The sequence below is a fragment of the Marmota monax genome, unplaced genomic scaffold, assembly GCF_021218885.2.
Source record: "Marmota monax isolate L192 unplaced genomic scaffold, Marmota_monax_Labrador192_F-V1.1 WCK01_AAM20220418_F8-fsc00232, whole genome shotgun sequence".
Taxonomy (NCBI): Eukaryota; Metazoa; Chordata; class Mammalia; order Rodentia; family Sciuridae; genus Marmota; species Marmota monax.
In genome coordinates, this window is record NW_026695232.1 from 2,215,442 (window position 1) to 2,237,931 (window position 22,490).

At 41.3% G+C, this 22,490-nt stretch overlaps 2 protein-coding genes across 7 annotated transcripts in view; one reads left to right on the forward strand and one right to left on the reverse strand.

The window, feature by feature from the left end:
- Greb1l (GREB1 like retinoic acid receptor coactivator) overlaps nucleotides 1–22,490 on the forward strand; it is a 264,690-nt gene that overhangs the window by 214,109 nt on the left and 28,091 nt on the right. For all 6 annotated transcript variants that reach the window (XM_046438512.2, XM_046438513.2, XM_046438514.2 and 3 more), the window contains 3 exons: nucleotides 1,791–1,983; nucleotides 18,028–18,161; nucleotides 20,800–21,139. In XM_046438512.2, the coding sequence (XP_046294468.1) occupies nucleotides 1,791–1,983; nucleotides 18,028–18,161; nucleotides 20,800–21,139 (667 nt within the window). The remainder of the gene's footprint in view (nucleotides 1–1,790; nucleotides 1,984–18,027; nucleotides 18,162–20,799; nucleotides 21,140–22,490) is intronic.
- Nucleotides 10,614–13,272, reverse strand: LOC124088752 (la-related protein 1B-like). Its single transcript, XM_046438518.2, has one exon. The coding sequence runs from the start codon at nucleotides 13,145–13,147 to the stop codon at nucleotides 11,591–11,593; it is 1,557 nt and encodes a 518-aa protein (XP_046294474.1). The 5' UTR covers nucleotides 13,148–13,272; the 3' UTR covers nucleotides 10,614–11,590.

Here is a 22,490-nt window from a genome sequence, read left to right on the forward strand (position 1 = left end):
ATATATATATATATATATATATATATATATATATATATATAGAGAGAGAGAGAGAGAGAGAGAGAGAGAGAGAGAGACAAATAGTCATCGAGTATGACATATCATGGTTTGCCCTCACCATGGAAGGACAGGGTGGTTTCAGTCATCATTGAACATTTTATCAATCTTCTTTTCTCCAGGAGAAACTGAGGTTAGGAATCTGGAAGTTCTTTGGTTTATGGTAAAAAATGTCAGAATTAAAAAAAAAAAAAAAATCTTGTTCAGAAGCCAGAATGGGTTTGATAGGCTGCAATATGAAGTCTAGAACCATGTGTGTGTATAAATAAGACCTTACATTAATCTGTTAGATTTAGGAGAAGGAAAAAAGGAAGAGAAGGAGAGGGGAAAGGAGGGAAAAGAAATTTTACACACATCTCTTTAGTCATTGGTAATGTTCTGTGAGGAGAAATAGCTCACTAACCTCACACACCTTGTCTTTCAAAGTTTAGGGAATATTTTTGAGGACACAACATTAGATCTCTCTGTATTTAACTCCCTGGGTCATCAAGATTATTTCTTTAATTTAAAAAGTATGTTTTTTTGCCAGGTACAGTGGCACACACCTGTAATCTTTAGCTACTCGGGAGGCTAAAGCAGGAGGATTACAAGTTTGAGGCCAGCTTCTGCAATTGGGTGAGACCCTGTCTCAAAATAAAAAAATAAAAATAAAAAGGGCTGGAGATGTAGCTCAGTGGTAAAGTGCATTAGTCATTTGGGGATGTAGGGGACATTGTGACAAAAAAAAAAAACAAAAAAAAAAAACCCTGAGAAAAAAATAACTAGGAGAAGGAAAGATTTATTTTAGCTCATGGTTTCAGAGATTTCAGTTGGTGGTTAGCTTGAGGTGAAGGCAGAGCATCATGGCAGGAGGGTAAGGCAGAAGAAAGCTGTTCAGCTTGTGGAAGCCAGGAAACAGAGAGAGCGGAAGAAAGGGGACAAGGATAAGATATAATCCCCAAGGACACACCTCCAGAGACCTGCTTTCTCAACCCATGCCCCACCTGCCTCCATTTCCACTACCTCCCATAGTCCACTTAACTATCAATGGATCATTCCACTGATGATGTCAGAGCCCTCATGATCCAATCACTTCCCAAAAGCTCCACCTCTGAACATTGCCACATTGGGGACCAAGCCTTCAATAAGTGAAATCTTTGGAGGACACTTCATATCCAAATCAGATAGCACCCTTGGATTCAATCCCAGGTAACACAAAATTTACATATACATATGCACGTATCTGAGGATGCATGGGAACCTGGTAAATACAAATTGAACAGAACTGAAAGAGCTTCAGAGATACGAGTCTTGGTCACAAGTTGTAAAAGGACAGTTCTCCCCAGATGGCCTGCCAGTCTGGAATCCATGGCAGGAATAGGAGTGATTTTGATACAGAGGAGCTCTGGCTGCAGGGCTCTAAGCATTGTGTCCTGGTGAAGAGGCTCCCTCATTCAGGTGAGCTTTCAAAGTCAAGTGCTCTGTCTCAACTACAGCTGTAGCCATCCCTGGCCTGGAACACTTTGAGGTGTATCAGGGGCAAACTGAAAAAAAAAATCACTAAAATCTGTGTGCAAAGGGGTAAGAAGTGTAAAATTTTCCTCTTTCAAATCACATTTCAATTGAATCTATTCCCCCCAATTTAAAAGAACTAGAAAAGTAAGAACTAAAACATTATTTCCATGTTGGTGTCTGCTTCTGTATTCAGTCAGTTGAATTAAAAGGTATTAATGTGACTTTCCATTTTTCTACAGCGTCATTTCGGGCTCTCTATCCCATGGCGAACCCAGTCATGGATTGGCTGATAGAGTCATCAACTGCAGAGAAGTTCTGGATGCTTTTAACCTCCTGGTGCTCCAGGTCAGCTCCTTCCCATACACTCTGCAGACCCAGCAGTCCCGGATCAGCTCCAGCAACGAGGTTCACTGGATACAGCTGGATACGGTGGTGAGTTTCCTATATACACTCATATTCTCACTTTCCCAGGGAGCAGAAACTTGGAACTGAATGTGGTGATGGTACAGCTCAAGAGTTCAAAATATAAATAACATAATGTTTCATCTTCTAAAAGTACCATATGATCATATTTTTTTTTTTTGAGATGAGGTCTCGCTATGGTGTGCAGGGTGGTCTCAAACTCTTGAGCTCAAGTGATTCTCCTGCCTCAGTCTTCTGAGTGCTGGGACTATAGATACTCATTACTATGTCCTGCTAACTACAATGATTAGAAAGACTAAAAACTAGTGAATAGTGTCCTGTGGAAATTTGATTAGGTAGTTCTTTTTGGATAACATGCAGATAGAAAATTAGCATCCTGTACAGTTTTTTATGTGATGCTATCTGAGAACATAATCAAGACCATGGATCACCTTGGTGTCTTTAAATTATTAATTTTATTCTGAGACCTGGAAATTTTATTGTCCTCTTGGGTGGCCTCTTTGTCAAGTTCAAGTCTGGCTGATCTAATCACTGTTAATCACTCTCATGCCCTACAGCAACTGGTTTTTTTCTTTCAACCAATTCTCAGATTCTTGTTTACAACTGTGGAAGATGGCACTGTACTTTAAGGAATTCAGTAGAAGCATTGAATGTGTTGGAAGTAATCATATAAATATCCAGGTCTTTATATTTTTTTATTTCAATCCCTAATTCCTGAAAAATATTTTCTATGACCTATAGACTTAAACCAACTATATTATCAAAGAAATAAGAGTTGGATAAAATAATAAAGATAAGCCATTTTGCCATGAATCCTCTGTATAAAAACACTGAACATTAGGCTGGAGTTGTAGCTCAGTGGTAGAGCACTCACCTAGCATGGGTGAGGTACTGGGTTCAATCCTCAGCACCACATAAAAATAAATAAATAAAATAAAGGCATTCTGTCCATCTGTAACTACAAAAAAAATTAAAAACACTAAAAACATTGGCTATTTTAAAATAAACATCTTATAGCCAGGCATGCCTGTAATCCCAGCTACTTGGTAGGCTGAGGCAGAATGGTCACAACTGTGAGACCAGCTTGGGCACCATAGTGAGACCCTGTCTCAAAAATAGATAGATAGGGGCTGAGGATGTAGCTCAAGCAGTAGCGCGCTCGCCTGGCATGCGTGCGGCCCGGGTTCGATCCTCAGCACCACATACAAACAAAGATGTTGTGTCCGCCAAAAACTGAAAAATAAATATTAAAATTTTTTTTAAAAAAATAGATAAGCATGTTTAAGTTAGAAACATCAAACATGTCTTACATCTGAATAACACTTATTTATTTTTTAATACCTTTATTTTATTCATTTTTTTAATGTGGTGCTGAGGATCGAACCCAGTGCCTCACATGTGCTAGGCAAGTGCTCTACCACTGAGCCACAACCCCAGCATTTTATTTATTATTATTTATCAACCCAGTGCATTTTATTTTATTATGAAGCAGGAAGGCTGTTCCTCAGGTTGAGCGCTCATCTTCAACATTGCGTTGTTCTTTGCAGAAAGCAGGCTCAGTTCCTTGAATCAACTTAGCATCAGTAGCCTTTCCATGAGGACTATTTTAGGGTGTTTTCACTGCCACATGAAGATTGCTCTGAGCTTTTACTTTTTACTTTACTAGGATCTTGGTGGCAGTTCCATCCATCATTAAGTGGCCAAGTTAGGGGTGAGATAACAAAGCCTCCACAGTCCTTTGCCTCTAAACTACAGAGTGGGCCTGTGGGCTGCTCTGATACAGTGGGATTGTCAACAGAAGGAATAAAAGGGAAAACTACCTTTTAAAACTAAAAGTGGAGTTACCCCATGATCCAGAAATTACACCATTAGGACCATATCCAGAGAAATGAAATCAGTATGTTGAGGAGACATCTGCCTTTTCATGTTTATTGAAGCACCTACTCACAATAGCCAAGATATGGAATAAACCTGGGTGTTTATGGATAGATGAATGAATAAAGAAAACATAGTATGTGTACCTAATTGAATATTATTCAGCCACCAAAAAATGAAATTTTGTCATTTGCAGCAACATAGATGGAACTATATTATTCATGGTTTAGAAAAATGTGGAACAAAACATGTATGTATACAGATATATGTGTAATGCCCTCTATGTCTACACATACACAGTATATAGAGGGAATTATGTTAAGTGAAATAAGTCAAGCATAGAAAGACAAACACTGCATGTTCTCACTTAACATGTAAAGCTAAAAAGTTGATCTCAAAGAAGTAAAGAGTAGAATAGTGGTTACCAGATTCTGGAAGGGTATTCGGAAGTAATGGATGGTGAGAGGATGGTTAACAGATACAGGATGCACTTGAATAGAAGGAATAATTTCTAATATTTCATACCATGGTAGGATAGCTATTGTTGACAACAATTAATTGAATATTTCAAATTAGCTAATAGAGAGGATTTTGAAGGTTCCTAACACAAAGAAATATGTCTGAGGTGACAAATATTCCAATTACCCTGATCTGATCATTACACATGTAAAGAATTATTCAATATTTACATACATGTATTGAAATGTCACACTAAAAAAATAAATAAATGTCACACTGTGTCCCATAAATATGTACAATTAATATGTGTCAATTAAAAATAAAACTATATTAACATTTTTAAATCCAACAGATAGGTGTCCTATTATATGTGGCACAGAGGAAACTATCCTATATACCTGTTCACTGAGTCTTTTCCAGAAGGGATCACCTCCATGATAGGAAGAAGGGCTAATAGTTCCCGCCCTTTATTTTTTTCTTACATGAAATAATAAACAGTTTTAATTTTCCTTAAAAGTCATTCCTATGATTAAGGTTAATATATTAGGTGTAATAATGGGATTGTGGTCATATCTTTAAAAAGAGTAGTTATCTTCACTATATATAGTAAAGTACTTATGGATTAAACATAGGATTCCAGGAATTTATTTAAAATAATTGAGGGGGTAGGAACTTGTTATACCCTTCTGCAATTAAAAATCTGAAAAATCCTATGGAATTGAGGTCAACATAGAGAAAAGGAAAATATTACATTGATCTGTGTTACATTACGCTGAATCTAATTTATGACACGTGGGGGAGAAGCTCCTTTAGTTGTCTTGAAGCCAGCGTCCTATGGAAGAATAAATGGAAAAAGCTAAGAAATTCAACTCAAGAAAACATTGTCTAGCACTCATGGACTTGTGTTGGATCTTCAAAGAATACACTGAGAACCGATGGCTAGAGAGAAGGCAGAATTCATATCTAAGTACTATTATTCAAAGCAGAATAAGTCCATTTCATAAATCATGGAAGAAAACAGCTGTGAGGGCAGTGAGGCCAAGGACTAACAAGCAAATGCCACTGGGTTTGGCCTCAAGAGTCTTTGGTGACCTTCCAGGGAACAGCATCAGGAGAGCAGAGTGGCTGCAGCCAAGACAGAGCTGGCAGCTCGAGGTGACTGAGACGGAGAGACTTGAGAAGGGGCATTTTTGTTTTGTTTTGATTTATGAGTAGGGCATTTCCCCCCAAATATTTTTACAGTAAAATAATTCTGAGTTTCATGACATGCTTCAAAGAATGGCCCCATTTACTTCTGTATTACAAAAGTCCCCATGACACCGTATTGTAAACAGTGCAGTTACACTTTAATGCAAACATATCAGACTATTCGTTCCTAATTCAAATTTTTAGTAGTTGTAGTCCTCAAAACTCATAGTGGCTACAGTTAATCACAAGACATCATTAGCAATCTGCTTTATAATTTTGCTACGAATAAAGAAAAATAAAAACAAGGAGAGGAGAATACAGCCTCTCTAGCAAGTTATAATGCTGTTGTCAGGAAAAGGAGCAGGCACGGAAAAGGATTTGCTATTGTTAAAAAAAAAGGGGGGGGCCAAAAATTGCCACAGTCTGGCTGGGCACAAATGCCGCAGTCTGGCTGGGCACACAATCACGAGCCACCACACAGCTTGTAGATTCAAACAGCAACTCTTTATTCCCGAACTCACACCAGCCGTCTACAATCACGTTCTGGGGAAATCCACGTTCTCTGCCCAAATCCACCTCCACTGGGCTTCTATCTCCAAACTATACTGTCTGAATCCCGTGAGAACTCAAGGGGAACTCAGGCAGCAGGATACGCCCTATTCCCAGCAGGAATAATCTTAAACCTTAAACCTGGAACCTAAACTGGGAACGCCCTAAACAAGATTATCTTAAAACCGGGAACACCCTAATCTGCCTTGGTCCTTGAGCAAGGTCACTTACATTCAATGTCACTGCAACATGTCAGCAACATGGGGTACGCTGGCAAGGAAATTGTCATACCTACTTGGCTAATGGCTCCCAGCATCTCCCCCCTTCTGATTAATTAAACAACAAGCAATGTGGCTTAAGGACCGTGCCTGGTAGGTTGTCCAATTCAACATATGGTTCTTACCCGTCATCGGAAAACTGACCTTTAGGCGTCAGCCTCCTGTCTTAGGTTGATACCACTGCAATTGAATCATACCCGTCACTGACTACCGGTCCAGCATACAGCCATACTTGTGGATAGGTCTATGCACCAGTGGGGGGGTGAGGTTCTTTGCCTCACCTCTGTTGGCCCCCAAATTTGGCCTTGGTGCCAGTGGGGGAGTGAGGTTAATGTGGCTTATGGACCGTGCCTGGTAGGTTGTCCAATTCAACATATGGTTCTTACCCGTCATCGGAAAACTGACCTTTAGGCGTCAGCCTCCTGTCTTAGGTTGATACCACTGCAATTGGATCATACCCGTCACTGACTACCGGTCCAGCATAAGCCATTGGCCCCCAAATTTTAGACCATCACTAGCAGAAGGGAGGAGGATACAGAAATGCCACGACACCAAGCCAATTGACGGCTCCTTGGGAAAAATTGCATCACTGGTGACACCATCAGCAAAGATATGTCAGCACTACCACAATTAACATGGGGTGCGCTGGCAAGGAAATAAAAATTGCATCACTAGTGACACCATCAGCAAAGATATGCCAGCATTACCGCAATTCGCTGCACCAAACGATAGTTACATAGTCCAGGCAAGTTCTGCAAGCAGTTCAAAGCAGAGGAATCTATCAATATGTCAATGATGCTAAAAAGACATTATCCTGAAAAGAATTATTAAATATAATGAAAAGGAAAGGTGAAAGTAAACAAACAGATCTGTTAACCTACTTTAAAAACAATGCTTAACAGCTTTTTACCTAATTTAAATTAGTAAACAAACAGATCTGTTAACCACCTTTAAAAACAATCCTTAACAGCTGTTTACATAATTTAAATTAAACCATTTAAATCACGTGAATAAAAAAAATAATAATAATTTGGATCCATTTTTTCATGAGCGCTCCTCATATAAGAAATATGGACATACGCACATACAGACATACAACACAAAACACAAGAGTGTACACAAACGTACAACACATAAGAAAATAGTAAAGGCCTTGTAGCTTTACCTAGGTGAAATCTCCATTGCAATGTTTAAAAACTCCACAGTCAAAAAATAAAACTGATCAGAAAAACATTAACCTAGGTTTGTATGAGCTCAAAAAATAAAAATAGAACCTTATGATGTGGAAAAATGCAATAATAAAATAGCTATTGAAAAAAGCATCCTGGTTAATCACTGTCACAGATGTAAGAATGGCCAAGCTGGAGTTCTGGATATCAGCTGTTATGGATTTGAGTCAAATCATCTTCTTTTCGATCTGTAGAAACTGTTTTAGTTAATCTCTCTGGAATCCAAATGGGCTGCTGTTCTCCCTGTGGAAAAACACAAACAGACCCCCGACTCCAGACAATCACTGGGTCAGGACCTTTCCATTGTCCTGTTAGAATATCTTTCCAAAGTACTTTAGGCTTATGTACATTTTTTGGATACATATGCCTTTCCGCAGCACTAAGTCCTGAAGAATCCAAATTTAAAAAGTTTAGAGTAAAAAGCGTTATTTTAAGTTTATCTTTGGGGGATATATATCCCCTTCCAATTCCCTCTTTTTGCTTTAATAAGTATGTTTTAATAGTTTGATGAGCTCTTTCAACTATGCCTTGTCCCTGTGGATTGTATGGGATTCCTGTTATATGAGTAATACCAAATGATGAGCAAAATTGTTTAAAAGAGGTAGAGGTATAGCCAGGACCATTATCGGTTTTTAACTGTTTAGGAACGCCCACAGTGGCAAAATTTTGTAAGCAATGAGCTATAACATCTTTAGTTTTTTCTCCGGCATGAAGGGAGCCCATCAAAAATCCAGAAGAAGTATCGACTGTAACGTGTAAATATTTTAATTTTCCAAATTCTGGCAAGTGTGTGACGTCCATCTGCCAAATATGGTTAGGTATCAGTCCTCTAGGATTGACTCCAAGATTAACTTGTGGTAAAAATGTCACACAATTTTGACATTGTTTTATTATATGTCTGGCTTGTTCCTTAGTTATTTTAAAACGCTTTTGTAAAGTATTAGCATTAACATGAAACCTTTTATGAAAATTTGTAGCTTCTTCTAGTGTAGAGAAAATATGTATGTCATGTGTAGTTTTATCTGCTAAATCATTGCCTAAACTAAGGGCTCCAGGCAATCCTGTATGTGCCCTAATATGTCCTATGAAGAATGGATCTTTTCTGTCCCAGATTAGACTTTGTATAGTGGAAAACAAAGAGAAAACAGTCGAAGAAGGGGAAATCCTACCAGCATCTTCAAGAGATACTATAGCATTAACTACATACTGACTATCAGAAAATAAATTAAATACAGAATCTTTAAACATCAAAAAAGCTTGTAAAACTGCATTAAGTTCTACCTTTTGAGCTGATTGTTTGGGTACTAAAAATGTAAAAGTTTGATCAGGGGTAACTACTGCTGCTGTACCATTATTTGACCCATCAGTGAATATATTTGGAGCATTCATGATAGGTGTTTTTCTTGTCATTTTAGGAAAAACTACAGGATGCTTAGACCAAAAAGACAACAAAGGATTAGATGGTAAATGATTATCAAATGAAACATTAGATTTACACATGATTATTGCCCAAGTATTTAACTCATTAGCTAACTCATCAATTTGATCCATAGTATATGGAGTAATAATTTTATTGGGAGAAATTCCAAACACTCCCTTCGCTGCTTTTATTCCTTTGAGTATTAATTGTCCTACAGCCTCAGGATACCTAGTAAGAATAGTGTTAGGAGAATAAGATAAATGTATCCACAATAATGGACCTTCTTGCCAAAATACTCCTGTAGGAATATTTTTTGTTGGTAGTACAATAAATAATAAAGGCAAACTTATATCAATTCTATCCAAATGTATGTTTTCCATATATGTTTCAATAATTTTTAATGCCTTTCTTGCTTTAGGAGTTAACATGCGGGGTGAATTTGGATCTGATGGACCTTTTAGAATATCAAATAAAGGTCCCAACTCTCCTGTTGGTATACCTAGATAAGGCCTTATCCAATTTATGTCTCCCAATAACTTTTGAAAGTCATTAAGTGATTTGAGTTGATCTACTCGTATTTGAATTTTTGGTGGACGGACCATGGTTGAGGATAATAGAACTCCTAAATAATTAATTGGAAAATTTAATTGTACTTTATCTATTGCTATCTCTAGATTATAATTTTTTAATAAGTTTGTAAGTGTGGCATAACATTCCAGCAATATGTTTTTATCTTTATGTGCCAATAATACATCATCCATATAGTGAAATATTTGTAGTTCAGGATTTTGATTTCTAAGTGGCTGGATTGCTTTGTTAACATATATTTGACACATAGTTGGACTGTTAGCCATCCCTTGAGGGAGTACTTTCCATTCATATCTCTGATCAGGACCTTCATGATTTAATGCAGGGATAGTAAATGCAAAACGTGGACTATCCTTGGGATGAATTGGAATTGAAAAAAAACAATCTTTAATATCTATAGCTAAAACATGCCAAGTTTTTGGCAAAGCAGACAATTGAGGAATCCCTGATTGAGCAGGTCCCATAATAACCATCTCATTATTAATGGCTCTTAAATCTTGCAATAATCTCCATTTACCAGACTTCTTTTTGATGACAAAAATGGGAGTATTATGGGGAGATATGGAAGGTTGTATATGTCCTTCCGCTAATTGTTGTTTGACCAGATCATGGGCTACTTGTGTCTTTTCTTTTGTCAGGGGCCACTGAGGAACCCACACTGGTCTTTCTGATTTCCAAGTAATTTTGATTGTCTCAGTGGCCCTTTCTGAAAATCCAACCCATGTCTGTCTGTTCCTTGATCTATTTGTACTGGTGCTGCTATACCTTGCCCTTGTTTTCCTAATCTTTTTTCTTTCCTAAAGCCTTGTCTAGCCCTAGTAGTGGGCGCATTAGGATTGATGTTATTTGTTAACGTCAAACCTAATTGATCTAGGACATCTCGTCCCCATAAATTTATAGGAAGATGATCCAATACATATGGCTGTATAGTTCCTTCACATCCTTCAGGATCCTTTCAATCTAATATCATAGAACTTCTATGGGGATTAGTCGCCACTCCTAGGCCTCGAAGCGTTTGAGTGGCTTGTTGTAATGGCCAATGTTTTGGCCATTCTTTTTTTTTTTTTTTATGATTTTATTCTTGTAATTTTATTAATAATACATAAATGGTTAATGGACAGGCATCACCAACTTGACTGACCTAAATTAACTATCCCTATGGAAAAAGTATTTTCTATATTATCCAACTTACCAATGATTGTTCATAAGCTGGTTAAAAATGTCATCTTGGACCCAAGTTTACACAATAAATAAATCTAACTTTTACAATCAGCCATTATATCTTTAAAAAAACAAACAAACAAACAATGTCACATTTCTTCAACTTTTTAAAACACTTGCCCCCAAGTTGCTTGCTGCGATTAGAAGCACAGGGCTGACAAAGAAATATGAGATAAAAATCTCTGTGAAACTGTCCATCATTAATGCTTTTCTGATGGGCAGGACTTATACTGATGTATCAAAAATACATTTTGAAGAATAATGGAAAAAATACCCTTGTTTATTTCTTCAATTTCTTACCCCTTAAATGTCCACATTAATAAATCTTACAGTCCATGTGAAACATCTCAACACGTGAGTTATGCAATGTTCACCATGGCAAAGGGCAGACCAAGAGCCAAGGGCCTGGCAAGCTGGGAAAGGCTACGCAGTCCTCTCTTTCTCTGCTTTATTGACCTGGACACAAGTACATATGCCTGGAAACAAGAGACAGAACCTTGCAGTATTTCCATAGTGATAACAATTAGCTTCCCCCACAAATAAAAGTAGCCACGCCGTCTGAGTCCAGTCACACAGAAAAGGGCAGGCAGCTCCTGGAATGCCAGCAGCGGTCCCCGGCTCTGTCTCCGTCGTGGCAGAGGTGGTCATCTCCACTGTCGTGCTGCCCGGGGGGTCGGCAGTGGACACTCTCACACGGAAGGCAGTCTGGTGGCTTCCATCTCTGCAGCACGGTTTGTTCCAGTATTTACAATGCATTTCAGTGAGCCACCTGCTCCACTGCACATCCCCATCAGATGACATCCAGGGCATCAGTAGATCATCACCCTGACTGTATGTGAGCAAAAGGCTTGGCCTGGCACAAACTCGGGACAGTCGATCAGCCGAGAGAAGTCAGTCTGTGGCACGCTTCTGGGAGGGGGGCCCGGGATTGGCCATTTTTCTGGTTCTATCTTTTTCCTCATTTTCTCATCCACAACTTCTACTTCTGTGCTGTCCTTCAGGGCCTCTAAAATGAGATTAAGGTTTGTGGTGAGAGCCTGAACGCGGTGAAATCCAGCAATCAGGGAAATAGGCAGGAAACCTTGCTCATCCATCTTTCTCCGAAGAAAGAAGTCACGTTCCAAGTTTTCTATACTGAAGTAATATTCAATTTGACGCTTAATATACTCTTTAAGCAATGCTTCTTCCACAGGATACACCTGTACACCCGTACCGTCATCATAGTAATACATCATACTGGTGTTAATTTCTGTTTGAAATGGCTGATCCGTCCTTTCACCATGTTCTCGGTAACCATACGAATAATCAAAGTTTACTCGAGGGTTTCCTCTGCCTCGTCCTCTTCCCCGTCCACGTCCTCTTCCTCGACCTCTGAAGGAACCTCGGATATTACCCCCCTCACTCCTCACGCTGGACACTTCGTCCTGATCATCTCTTTTTTCTCTGTCTCGCCTCCAACTTCGTGTGTCATTTCTCCTGTTATTATGGGATGACTTATTTGCTTCAGGTTGACACCGAGAGCTGTTCCGGGATCCAGGTCTCTCTTGACTCTCTGGTCTTACATCGTCCAAGTGCAGTGGTACCCACTTGTGTTTATTAGCTCTCTTCCGCTGACTGCTTGACTGGGCCTCGTCCTCACTCACATTTTCAACAGGACCGTCTAATTTTGTTTCCCGGTTTTCTTTGCTCTCACTGTTACTCCTCTTTTCAACCTTCTCTTCTTTTTCTTTTCTAATTTGTGGCTTCTTATTTCCTTGGCTGATGACACTCTGAGACTGCAAAAAGGTTTTTCCAGTGCTCACTAACTCTCCTGGTGTTGGCCAGTTTGCCATATCGCTGAAATCACTGGCCTTATTGGGTTTCCTTGTCTTGAGTTTTCCTGCTTTTATAATTTTGGGGGAACTGAGCTCTGCCTGCAGGGTCTCCAGCGCCGGCGGCGGCAGCCCGGTCGCGGCGGGGGACGCGTGCTGGGGAGGCTTTTTGGTCCAGGGGTTCTCCTTGGGCGGCGGCGGCGGCTTCTCCTCGGGGCCGGCCGCGGCCGGCGGCTCCCGGGCGTCCTCGGTCAGCGGCTCCCCGCCGAAGGGGCCCCCGGGCCCGCGCGCCTTGTGCGCCAGGTGCAGCGCCAGCGGCCGCACGGGCACAGCCGCCTGGGGCACGCTGTGGCCCAGCACCGGCACCGGCGACGGCTCTCCCCGCGCCCCCGCGCTCGTGGCGGCCCTCGCCGCCTCCTTGCCCTCCCGCTCCGGCGGGGGCGGCTGCTTGGGCGGCCGGTTCGCCGCGGCCGTCAGTGACTCTCTCTCCGCCGCCGCCGCCGTCGCCAGGTCCTCCCGAGAGCGAGCGGCGGACACCGGGGCGCGAGCAGACATCGTCCGCCCGTCCCGGCCTCCCCGGCCGGGGTGCGCCCGGAGCCGGGGCGCTCGGCCGCGCGTCTCTGCGCCGGGGCACCGGCTGGCTCCGGCCTGGGACCTCGCAGCCGAGAGCCCGGCCGTGGCCGCCGGTTTTGGCCATTCTTGACGAGATATGATGCTAAGGTCAGCTCCTGTGTCCAGTAGTCCATTAAACTCATGACCTTGAATATTTAGTTTTAGCATTGGGCGAGAATCTAAATTTAAAGACAACATAGCCCATCTACACCTGTGGAGCCTAATCCCCTGGAACCTCTTTCTACACTATGACTAGGAAATTTATTATGTAGGCTGGGTATTATTAACAACTGTGCTATTCTATCTCCAGGTGAAATTACTGATATACCTCTTGGAGAACTAGCTATAATTTTTATTTCACCTACATAATCGGGATCAATTACCCCAGGACTTATCATAAGTCCTTTTAATGTAGATGAACTACGTCCCAGTAATAAGCCTACTGTTCCTTGGGGAAGAGGTCCTTTTACTCCTGTGGGAATGATTTGAACTCCCATCTCTGGAGTTAATACTGCTCTGGCAGAGGCACAGATGTCCAACCCTGCGCTCCCTCGGGTTTGTCTGATGAGGGATTTAATGGACAATGTGTCCTGGGCACTACCCTGATGGTGTTGCTGGGATCCTCCACTGCCCCGTATATTTGTGGTTGTGGGCCCCGGAGCATTGGGCCCCCCTGTCCGTTTTTTGGCAATGGAGCCTGATGCCTTTCTCCACGATATCTTGGATAAATACCTGGTCTTTGTCCGTTTTTTGATAAGGGAGTACCTCCTATGGTGGTTTGAGAACGGCATTCATTAGCCCAATGTCTCCCTCTACGGCATCGTGGGCAAATACCTGGTATTCTATTCCTTTGATACCTACTTTTGTTAAACCCTCCTCCTATGGGGCAATTCCTTTTAAAATGTCCTGTTTGTTCACAATCATAGCATGTTTTTGGCCTGGCATCTAAAGCCTGTTGTACTGCAGCTGCCAAGACTTGCCCTTGTTCATTAATATCTCTACATAATTTAATATATGTGTTTAAATCTTCATGTCTCCATGGTCTAATAACCTCTCTGCAGCAACGATTTGCTTGGTCATAAGCCAGTTGTTTTATTAATGGCATTGCTTGTTCTGTATCCCCAAAAATTTTGGCAGCCGTTTGAATTAGCCTATCTACAAAGTCAGCGTAAGGTTCATTAGCTCTCTGTATTACCTTAGATAGCTGACCTTGTAAATCTCCATGTCCTTGTAAAGTCTTCCATGCCCTAACTGCGTCTGCAGCAATTTGTGCATATATAGCAGGATCATATTCAATTTGTTGCCGTTGACCCTCATAAGGTCCTTTTCCTAACAACATATCTAGATTTCTTTGAGGGTAACCGGCTGCTGCATTTCGCCTAGCTGTCTCCGTGCAAAATTCCTCATTGGCAACCTTCCATAACAAATATTGTCCTCCATTTAGTACAGATTTACACATGCTAGCCCAATCTGCTGGCGTCATGTCCAAGTTAGTAATGGACTCAACCATGCTTACCGTGAAGGGAGCTTGGGGACCATAGGTTGTTACAGCCTCCTTTAACTGCTTCACTGTTTTAAAATCTAAAGCACGGTGAATTCGCTGCCCTCCTGCCTGTTCAAGTACAGGGCATGCTAATCTTTGAGGTCCTGTCTCAGGATCCCATTTATCAACTACGGGGTTTGAGGGCCACTCAGCTGTCTCCATCGGTGGGGCTGTTGGTTGAATTATGCCCTCTTGTGATAAAATGGAGTTAGTAACAGCCTCCTGTTGTGGCCTTTTTCCTAACAACCCCTTTTCCTTTAAATTTTCTTCCTCTGTCTGACTAGCTCGAGAGACCTTCTCTTTTGCTTGATCTAAAATGTCTTTCTCCATGGTCTGAACCTCTAACAATTTACTTAACATCTTTTCGGTTTGTTTTTTACTAATTTCTAATCTACTATAAAGATAACGCAACCCAATAAGATAGCACAAAACAAAGCCGAAACTGAATGAAACAAAAACGGAATAAAAAATCGTTGTATCAATTTTCTCTTCCTCAGGGCCGACAAACTTCAAACCTTTAGTCAACCATTTTTTCCAGTTTGCCTGAGAAATTTCTAGGGATAGGCAGCTTGAAACAAAAACAAGATAAATCAAAACAATAACACATTGTTTTTTGAGTTGGTCACCCATTCTTTCGCTCTTCCTCAGGGGCGAGCAATTTCACTTACCTCTAAGCTTCAGAAGTTCCCCGTACGAGCCGCCAAATGCCACAGTCTGGCTGGGCACAAATGCCGCAGTCTGGCTGGGCACACAATCACGAGCCACCACACAGCTTGTAGATTCAAACAGCAACTCTTTATTCCCGAACTCACACCAGCCGTCTACAATCACGTTCTGGGGAAATCCACGTTCTCTGCCCAAATCCACCTCCACTGGGCTTCTATCTCCAAACTATACTGTCTGAATCCCGTGAGAACTCAAGGGGAACTCAGGCAGCAGGATACGCCCTATTCCCAGCAGGAATAATCTTAAACCTTAAACCTGGAACCTAAACTGGGAACGCCCTAAACAAGATTATCTTAAAACCGGGAACACCCTAATCTGCCTTGGTCCTTGAGCAAGGTCACTTACATTCAATGTCACTGCAACATGTCAGCAACATGGGGTACGCTGGCAAGGAAATTGTCATACCTACTTGGCTAATGGCTCCCAGCAAAAAATGAGAAGGAAATATGAAGACCAAGTACACACAAGATAAAGCTTTTCCTAGTGGCTGTGTCCCTGCAGCCCAGATGAGGAGGGAAATGGAGATGAATGACTTTTTTCCCCCTTGACCTGACTTCCTTGACTCAGCTCCACTGCAGCACACAGCTAAGCCCAGGAGGAAACAAGAAAGGCCTTGGGGCCTTTGCAATCTCTGTCAGTCTGTGCTCTGCACCTCCAGAATCTGTAAGAATATCCTCAAGTCCTGAGTCCCCAGGTAAAGTCCATTTAGTCTCAATGGAGACCTTGTTCCAGTGAGCAGGTTGACTGCGTTAGAGGGCCTCAAAATGAATGAATGAATGAATAAATAAATAAATAAAAGCTGCCCATTAGGTAGTGCTTTATTTTTATCTTCTGGACCCTATAAATCACAAAATTATTTCTCTCTTTTAGATGGGTTACTAAAAAGCTCAGAACCAAATCTGTAAACCATTTCTCACAAAGAATGCAGAAACTTCTTTTTTTTAAATTTTTTTAGATATTGATGGGCCTTTATTTTATTCATTTATTTATATGCGATGCTGAGAATCGAACCCAGTGCCTTACACATGCTGTGCAAGTGCTTTACCACTGAGCCACCACCCCAGCCTGCTGCAGAAACTTCTGACATGTATTTTTTTTGAGAGACTAACCTGGCCCAATTTTATTTCTCTTACCCTTACTTTTCTTCCTCTGAATGCCTAATTTATTGTTACATTATTACACTTTTAAAAGCTGCATTATTTCCTCTATAAAATAAGTTGAAGAGGGTTTAAAGAAAAAACTATTAATACAAAATGAATGAAAGACTGAAATGCCCAGGCAACGTGACAATAAGAAAAAATTATTGTATAGAAAAGAGACAAGAAAACTATATACACAGACACACAATAATAATAATAACAACCACCACAGACCTATGGAGTCAAAAGGCTTAATATTCTAGGGTTTCCTAGTTAAAGGACAAACAGCTTGTCACACACCTCAGGATCCTCTAAGGGCATCATTGTGTCACATCCCAAAATAGCTACTCATTTTCACAGTGATGACTGAGTCATCAAGAAGGGAACGAATTAATACTGTGTAAAAGTATCTATCTATCCATCTGTCTGTCTATTATCTATCTTATCTATCTAGTACCAGGAATGAACCTAGGGGAGCTCTACCACTGAGCCACGTCCCCAGCCCTTTTTATTTGAAACAGGGTTTTGCTAAATTGCTTAGGGCCTCTCAAAGTTGCTGAGGCTGACATTGAACAATCCTTTTAAGTTTCTGGGATTACAGGCGTGCACCGCCACACCCAGCATATATTTTGTTTTCAAAAGGAAACTTTGTAAAATGATGAGCTTCTTTATCCTAAGTACATGTATGAAGACACGAATGGTGTGAAAATACTTTGTGTACAATCAGTGACTTGAAAAATCGTGCTCTACATGTATAATATGTAATTACATTCTGCCATCGTGTATAACAAATTAGAAAAAATAAATAATTGAATGGAAAAAAAAAAGGATGAGCTTCTGTGAGTTATCATTAAATGATGTCAGGAAAGTTAAGTTTTCTGTAAAAGGTTTTGAGTTGCTCTCCAGAGAGTTCTGTGGATAGCACAGAATCACAGTTCTGTGGAGAGCCTATTCCAACAGGGAAAGAATGGGAGTGGAAGCCATATGACCTCATGTAGCCAAACAAAAGAAAAAGAAAACAAACCATCCCTGTAGTTTGCCTGAAGGAAGTGTGTCAACAACATTCCACTAGTCACATATTAAGTTCTCTTGACTTAGTGTCAAGGTGTGTGGTATTAGGGACCCATCCCAGGGCCTCCTGAGTGCTAGGCAAGTGTGCTACACCCAGGGCCCTAAGTTCTCATGAAGTGAAAAGAATCTCAGTTAGTTCCTCATTGATGAGTTCAGATTTGGTATCAGGTTATATAACAGAACAACTACTTTCTTTTCACCTCCCAGGAAATAACCTCTTACAGGGAATCTCCTCTCTACTCCCTCTAAAAATGAGACATTCTGTATCCCATCCTCACTGGCTTTTGTTTGTTTGTGTTTGTGTGTGTGTGTGTGTGTGCACGCCTGCACGCACTTTGAACCAGGAGGACGTGGGCTGTGAGGAGAAGCTGTACTTCGGCTTGAATGAATACAGCAAGTCTCTGCAGTGGGGGGTCACAAGCCCACTCCTGAGGTGCGATGAGACCTTCGAGAAGATGGTGAACACGCTCTTGGAGAGGTAAATAAGGACGCCTGCCCTTTTCTTTAGCTGTACTTACATGTCACAGGGAGTTTGGAGCTCATGCAGATGACATGCAGAGGCCAAATAAGAAAAGCCTCTTCTTCTAAGATGCCTTTTACCCTATGGGTTTCACGTGATCACCTGAGACCATCAGAGGAAGACGTGACCTAAAATAGTGACCTACAGTAGGGCACAGCACCCCTTTTCATGCCCTGAATTGTCTCCCAATGAAGCGTCATTGCTACCAGCAAGAGGTTGAAAGGTCAGAAAGGGATTTTGCTCATTAAAGACATCTCTCTGGCCGCCCTGACCCTGTATTTCGGGCTTCTACGTCTTCTCCTCTTTCCTCCTGTTGACCACAGGAAAGCATCCTCAGATGACTTTGTAAAAACCAAACTTGACTATGAGAGAGGTGGAGGACAGACTGAAGAAAGTTAGGGAACAATCAGAGAATTTCGGTGTGTTCAGTTCTTGGGGTCCCTCTTTCAGTCTCTGATGCTTAGAGATTAAGGATAATGATTCTTCTGGCTTGTCTGCCTTTTATTCCTCAGTTCTAGGTCAAACCCTGAAAGAGTTTTTTCCTTTTCTTAACTTGAATCATAAACTCGAAGATTAGTTAAAGGCATTTCCTTAACCTAATAGAAGTTTCTCCTTGTCCTCGGCCTCAGTATTCTATGATCATCCAACAATGGAACCGTATGACTCTATTGTATGAGGCAGATTGTAATTTTTAGTAACTGTGGTTCTTAAAATTAGCCTCAGTTGATCACAAGCTATCTGTTTAACAAATCTGCTCTCTATATTTTGCTAAGGGAAAAATAAAATAAGAGACAAGTGGATACATCCTAACTAGCTACTTAAAATGTTGCCTCAGGAAATAGGAGTTGGCCTAGATTTGATTTCTTCACAGCTGTTAGATTTGAGAAGTCTTAGCTGACACTGTTACATTAATCCTTTCACAGAACATGTTATCCCAAATTTCCAAAATTATCCATGAGTCTCCCCTTTAAAGTCTCCCACCCATTCCATGTGCCAGCCCGGAATACATTTTTCTTCCCAGGAACATCAGAGACTCATAACTTATATTTTAAAAGATGATCCCATCAACTTCAATTCCAACTTTTGTAATACACAACTACAGTTTGTAGTCTAATAGAAATGTAACAGATTGGAGAAACTAGTTGCTTTTAAATTCATAATTCTTTTCCGAGTGTGAAAGGTAAGGGCCTATATATCAAAGTTACCATTTATTCTAACCTTGGCTTTTTTTCCACATGGCCAAGCAAAACAGAACAAAACACCCTAAGCTTTAAACACAGATCATCTGTGCTTTCCTCCTCCAATGCCGTCTCTTGCAGGCTAATAATAGCTATGATTTATTGAACAGCTGAAGGAACTGGCCCAGGATTGGTGGAACTGAAATTTTTCTTTACTTTTTCCCCACTAAAACCTTGTAATGTGTGAAGAAATTGTCAGAGACCTGAAAAAAAACAGACCCAGCTCAGTCTCCGACAAGTTGTGTGATCTAAGACGAGGATGAATGTCTCTCAGCACCTTAACTCATTCTGCTCTGAAAGGACTGCTGGTCCTTTCCCCTCTGAAACTCTTCAAAAACATGTTATTCGTTTGATGACCCTAATTGGTATTTGCCCCTGGATTGTTCTGTGCAGGCTGGTGGAACATCTGTATTTTGATTATAAAATGAAACAAATGGAAATCCCCCACAATCCATCCAGTAGCCGGGCAGCCAGGAAGACAGTGCACAGGCTCAGCCCAGCCAATCCTGGGCCTGGCTCTGCTTTGCCAGCACTCAGTTAGCCACTCATCTAGTCATTAGCCTTCCTGAGGAATAGAGATTTCTTTTCTACATGCTCTGTAATTTTACAAGTTGCCAGTTTCAATAAAGTGATCCTCTCTAAGCAGGGACCAAGGGGTGTCACGCTCACAGGCTCACAGCTCTAGTTGGCTTTTCCCCCTTGACTAATTTGGGTCTCAGACAATAAAGAGACCAAGCCACTAGAGGGTGCTCTTTCACCAGTCAGCTCCCCTGTTTCCAGCAAGGCACATTTACAGGAAGCCATCTGTAGGGCTGACCTGAAATTAGAAATGATTACCCGTTTTATGTTGACACTCCAAAAATACAGTAATATCTCCCTTTACTGTAACTTAAGTGTCAGAGAACTGAGTAGACAACATTGCCATTCTAACCCAATGCCACCAGCAAGAGGTTAGGACCCAAGGATTATCCCTTAAGAGTCTAACTAGGCCAATGCATTCCAGAATTTAATGTACACGTGAATCACCTGTGGATTCTGATTCAGTAAGTCAGGAGGGTGGGCATTTCTAACAACCCCCCAGGTGCTGCTGTTGCTGGTCTAGAGCCCACACTTTTGAGAGGGTAGGGCCACAAAGCATTCGTAAGCCTCTTGGTTTTACCTGTCCCATGGGGCCATTACTCACATGCTTTGGAAGCTCAACTTCTCCTTCTAGTGATATGGGATCCAAGGTCCTTGTAGAGCTCACACTCCTGATCAGGAGCCCCTTCCCTGCCATGCTCCATCTGCCTTTTGCTGCCTGGGCCTCGCTGTTCCAACTGTCCTGCTGCTGAGTGCCAGGCCCCTGTGCTCTTTTGAAGGTACCCCAGGCTGCACAGCATGGTCGTCCGCTGCTACCTTCTCATCCAGCAGTACTCGGAGGCCCTGATGGCTCTTACTACCATGGCGTCACTACGAGACCACAGCACACCAGAAACACTCAGCATTATGGATGACCTCATCAGCTCCCCAGGAAAAAACAAAAGTGGGAGGGGACACATGCTCATTATCAGGGTGCCCTCGGTGCAGCTGGCGATGTTAGCCAAGGAGCGACTGCAGGAGGTGCGGGACAAGCTGGGTCTACAGTATCGCTTTGAGATCATCCTTGGGAACCCGGCCTCTGAACTCAATGTTGCAACCCACTTTGTGGCACGATTAAAGGTTAGCAAAGGACATACATTAGTTTCTGTTTTCCAGGAATCTGAAATACCATTTGTTTCTGTTTTCCAGGAATCCTATCTAGGTGGCTTAGAGGCCTGAGTTTAGTAGATTTTTGCACGTGTGTGCATGTGATCTCCAGAACAGTGTCAGGGCTAACATGAGGAATATGTTTGCTTTCATTAATTGGAGCCAGATTCTCAAGATTCTGTCAAGCCCCCTTGTTAGCATGTGCATGCAGTTGGTCTCCGTGCTCTCCAACTGCAGGTGCAAAAAATGAGATGACCCCATTTGACCCCATGTTTATTGACCTTGTTCGAGATGCATCTAGCCCACGGCCATCTGTTTTCTCAGGAACAAAAGGTAAGCTGTTCTCTGGGACCTTGCTGGGGTCTCCTTTTCAGTATCCTCAACTCACTAATTCTTTTCTGTCCATCTAGCCCATCTGTCAGCTCATGGCTAGAGTCGGTAAAGTATCCCATTTCATCTTCAGTACTCATCTAGAACTGCTTCTAGCCCTTGCATGTGAATTTCTCAATAATTTGTTGTTTCTTTGTACTTGCTTTGACCTTCAGCCCCCAGGCTTGGCTGGACTGAGACTTAGGGCCTCCTACAGAGGAATTTAGTGCATGACAAAGCCCCTCACTGCTGCCTCCAGGACTGACTGATTGCCTGTCCCCTACCCCTCCTGTCAGGATGAATCAACTAACCTAACTTCCTACCTTTATGCCTGGCTCAGTTTTTTTTGTTTTTTGTTTTTTTTTTTTCTGGAAACTTTTACAATTCAGTGTGTCCTAGCCATTAAAAAGCACTTAATCAAACACATACATAATGGTATGGAAATGAACTAGGTACTGTACACCTGAGTTAAAATGACACAGTATCTGCACCCTGCATACTAAATCCTAAACTAAATCTGGGTAAGAAAAATCTAGTTTGGCACAAACTTCATGAAAAGAAAGCATGTGGTCTTGGGGAATTTGCATTTTCACCCTGGGTTGCAGTTCCCCATCTATAAAATGAGAAAGTTGGACTGTAATGATTTCCAAGAGCTCGAATTTGGGGATTTTTAGTGTTTATAAATCATTTTGCAAATGCACGCCTTTTTATTATTATACTAGCTAAATTGAATAAAATGCAGAACATCTCACATTAGTTTGATAAGCAACTAGAATAAATTAAATTATCCAAAAATGAAAACTCTTTCCTATATTAAATAGAAGTTGCAACAATTATATTTCAGATCTAGATATGTGTTCACAATTTTTTATTATGATCATAGGCCACATTACAGTGGAATTCCCAGGATGAATAACATTTCGGAGATAATAATTTAGAAATAAATAATAAAAAG

Coding starts and splice junctions, on each gene's coding strand:
- LOC124088752 (XM_046438518.2), bottom strand. CDS start 13,147: ATGTCTGCTCGCGCCCCGGTGTCCGCCGCTCGCTCTCGGGAGGACCTG.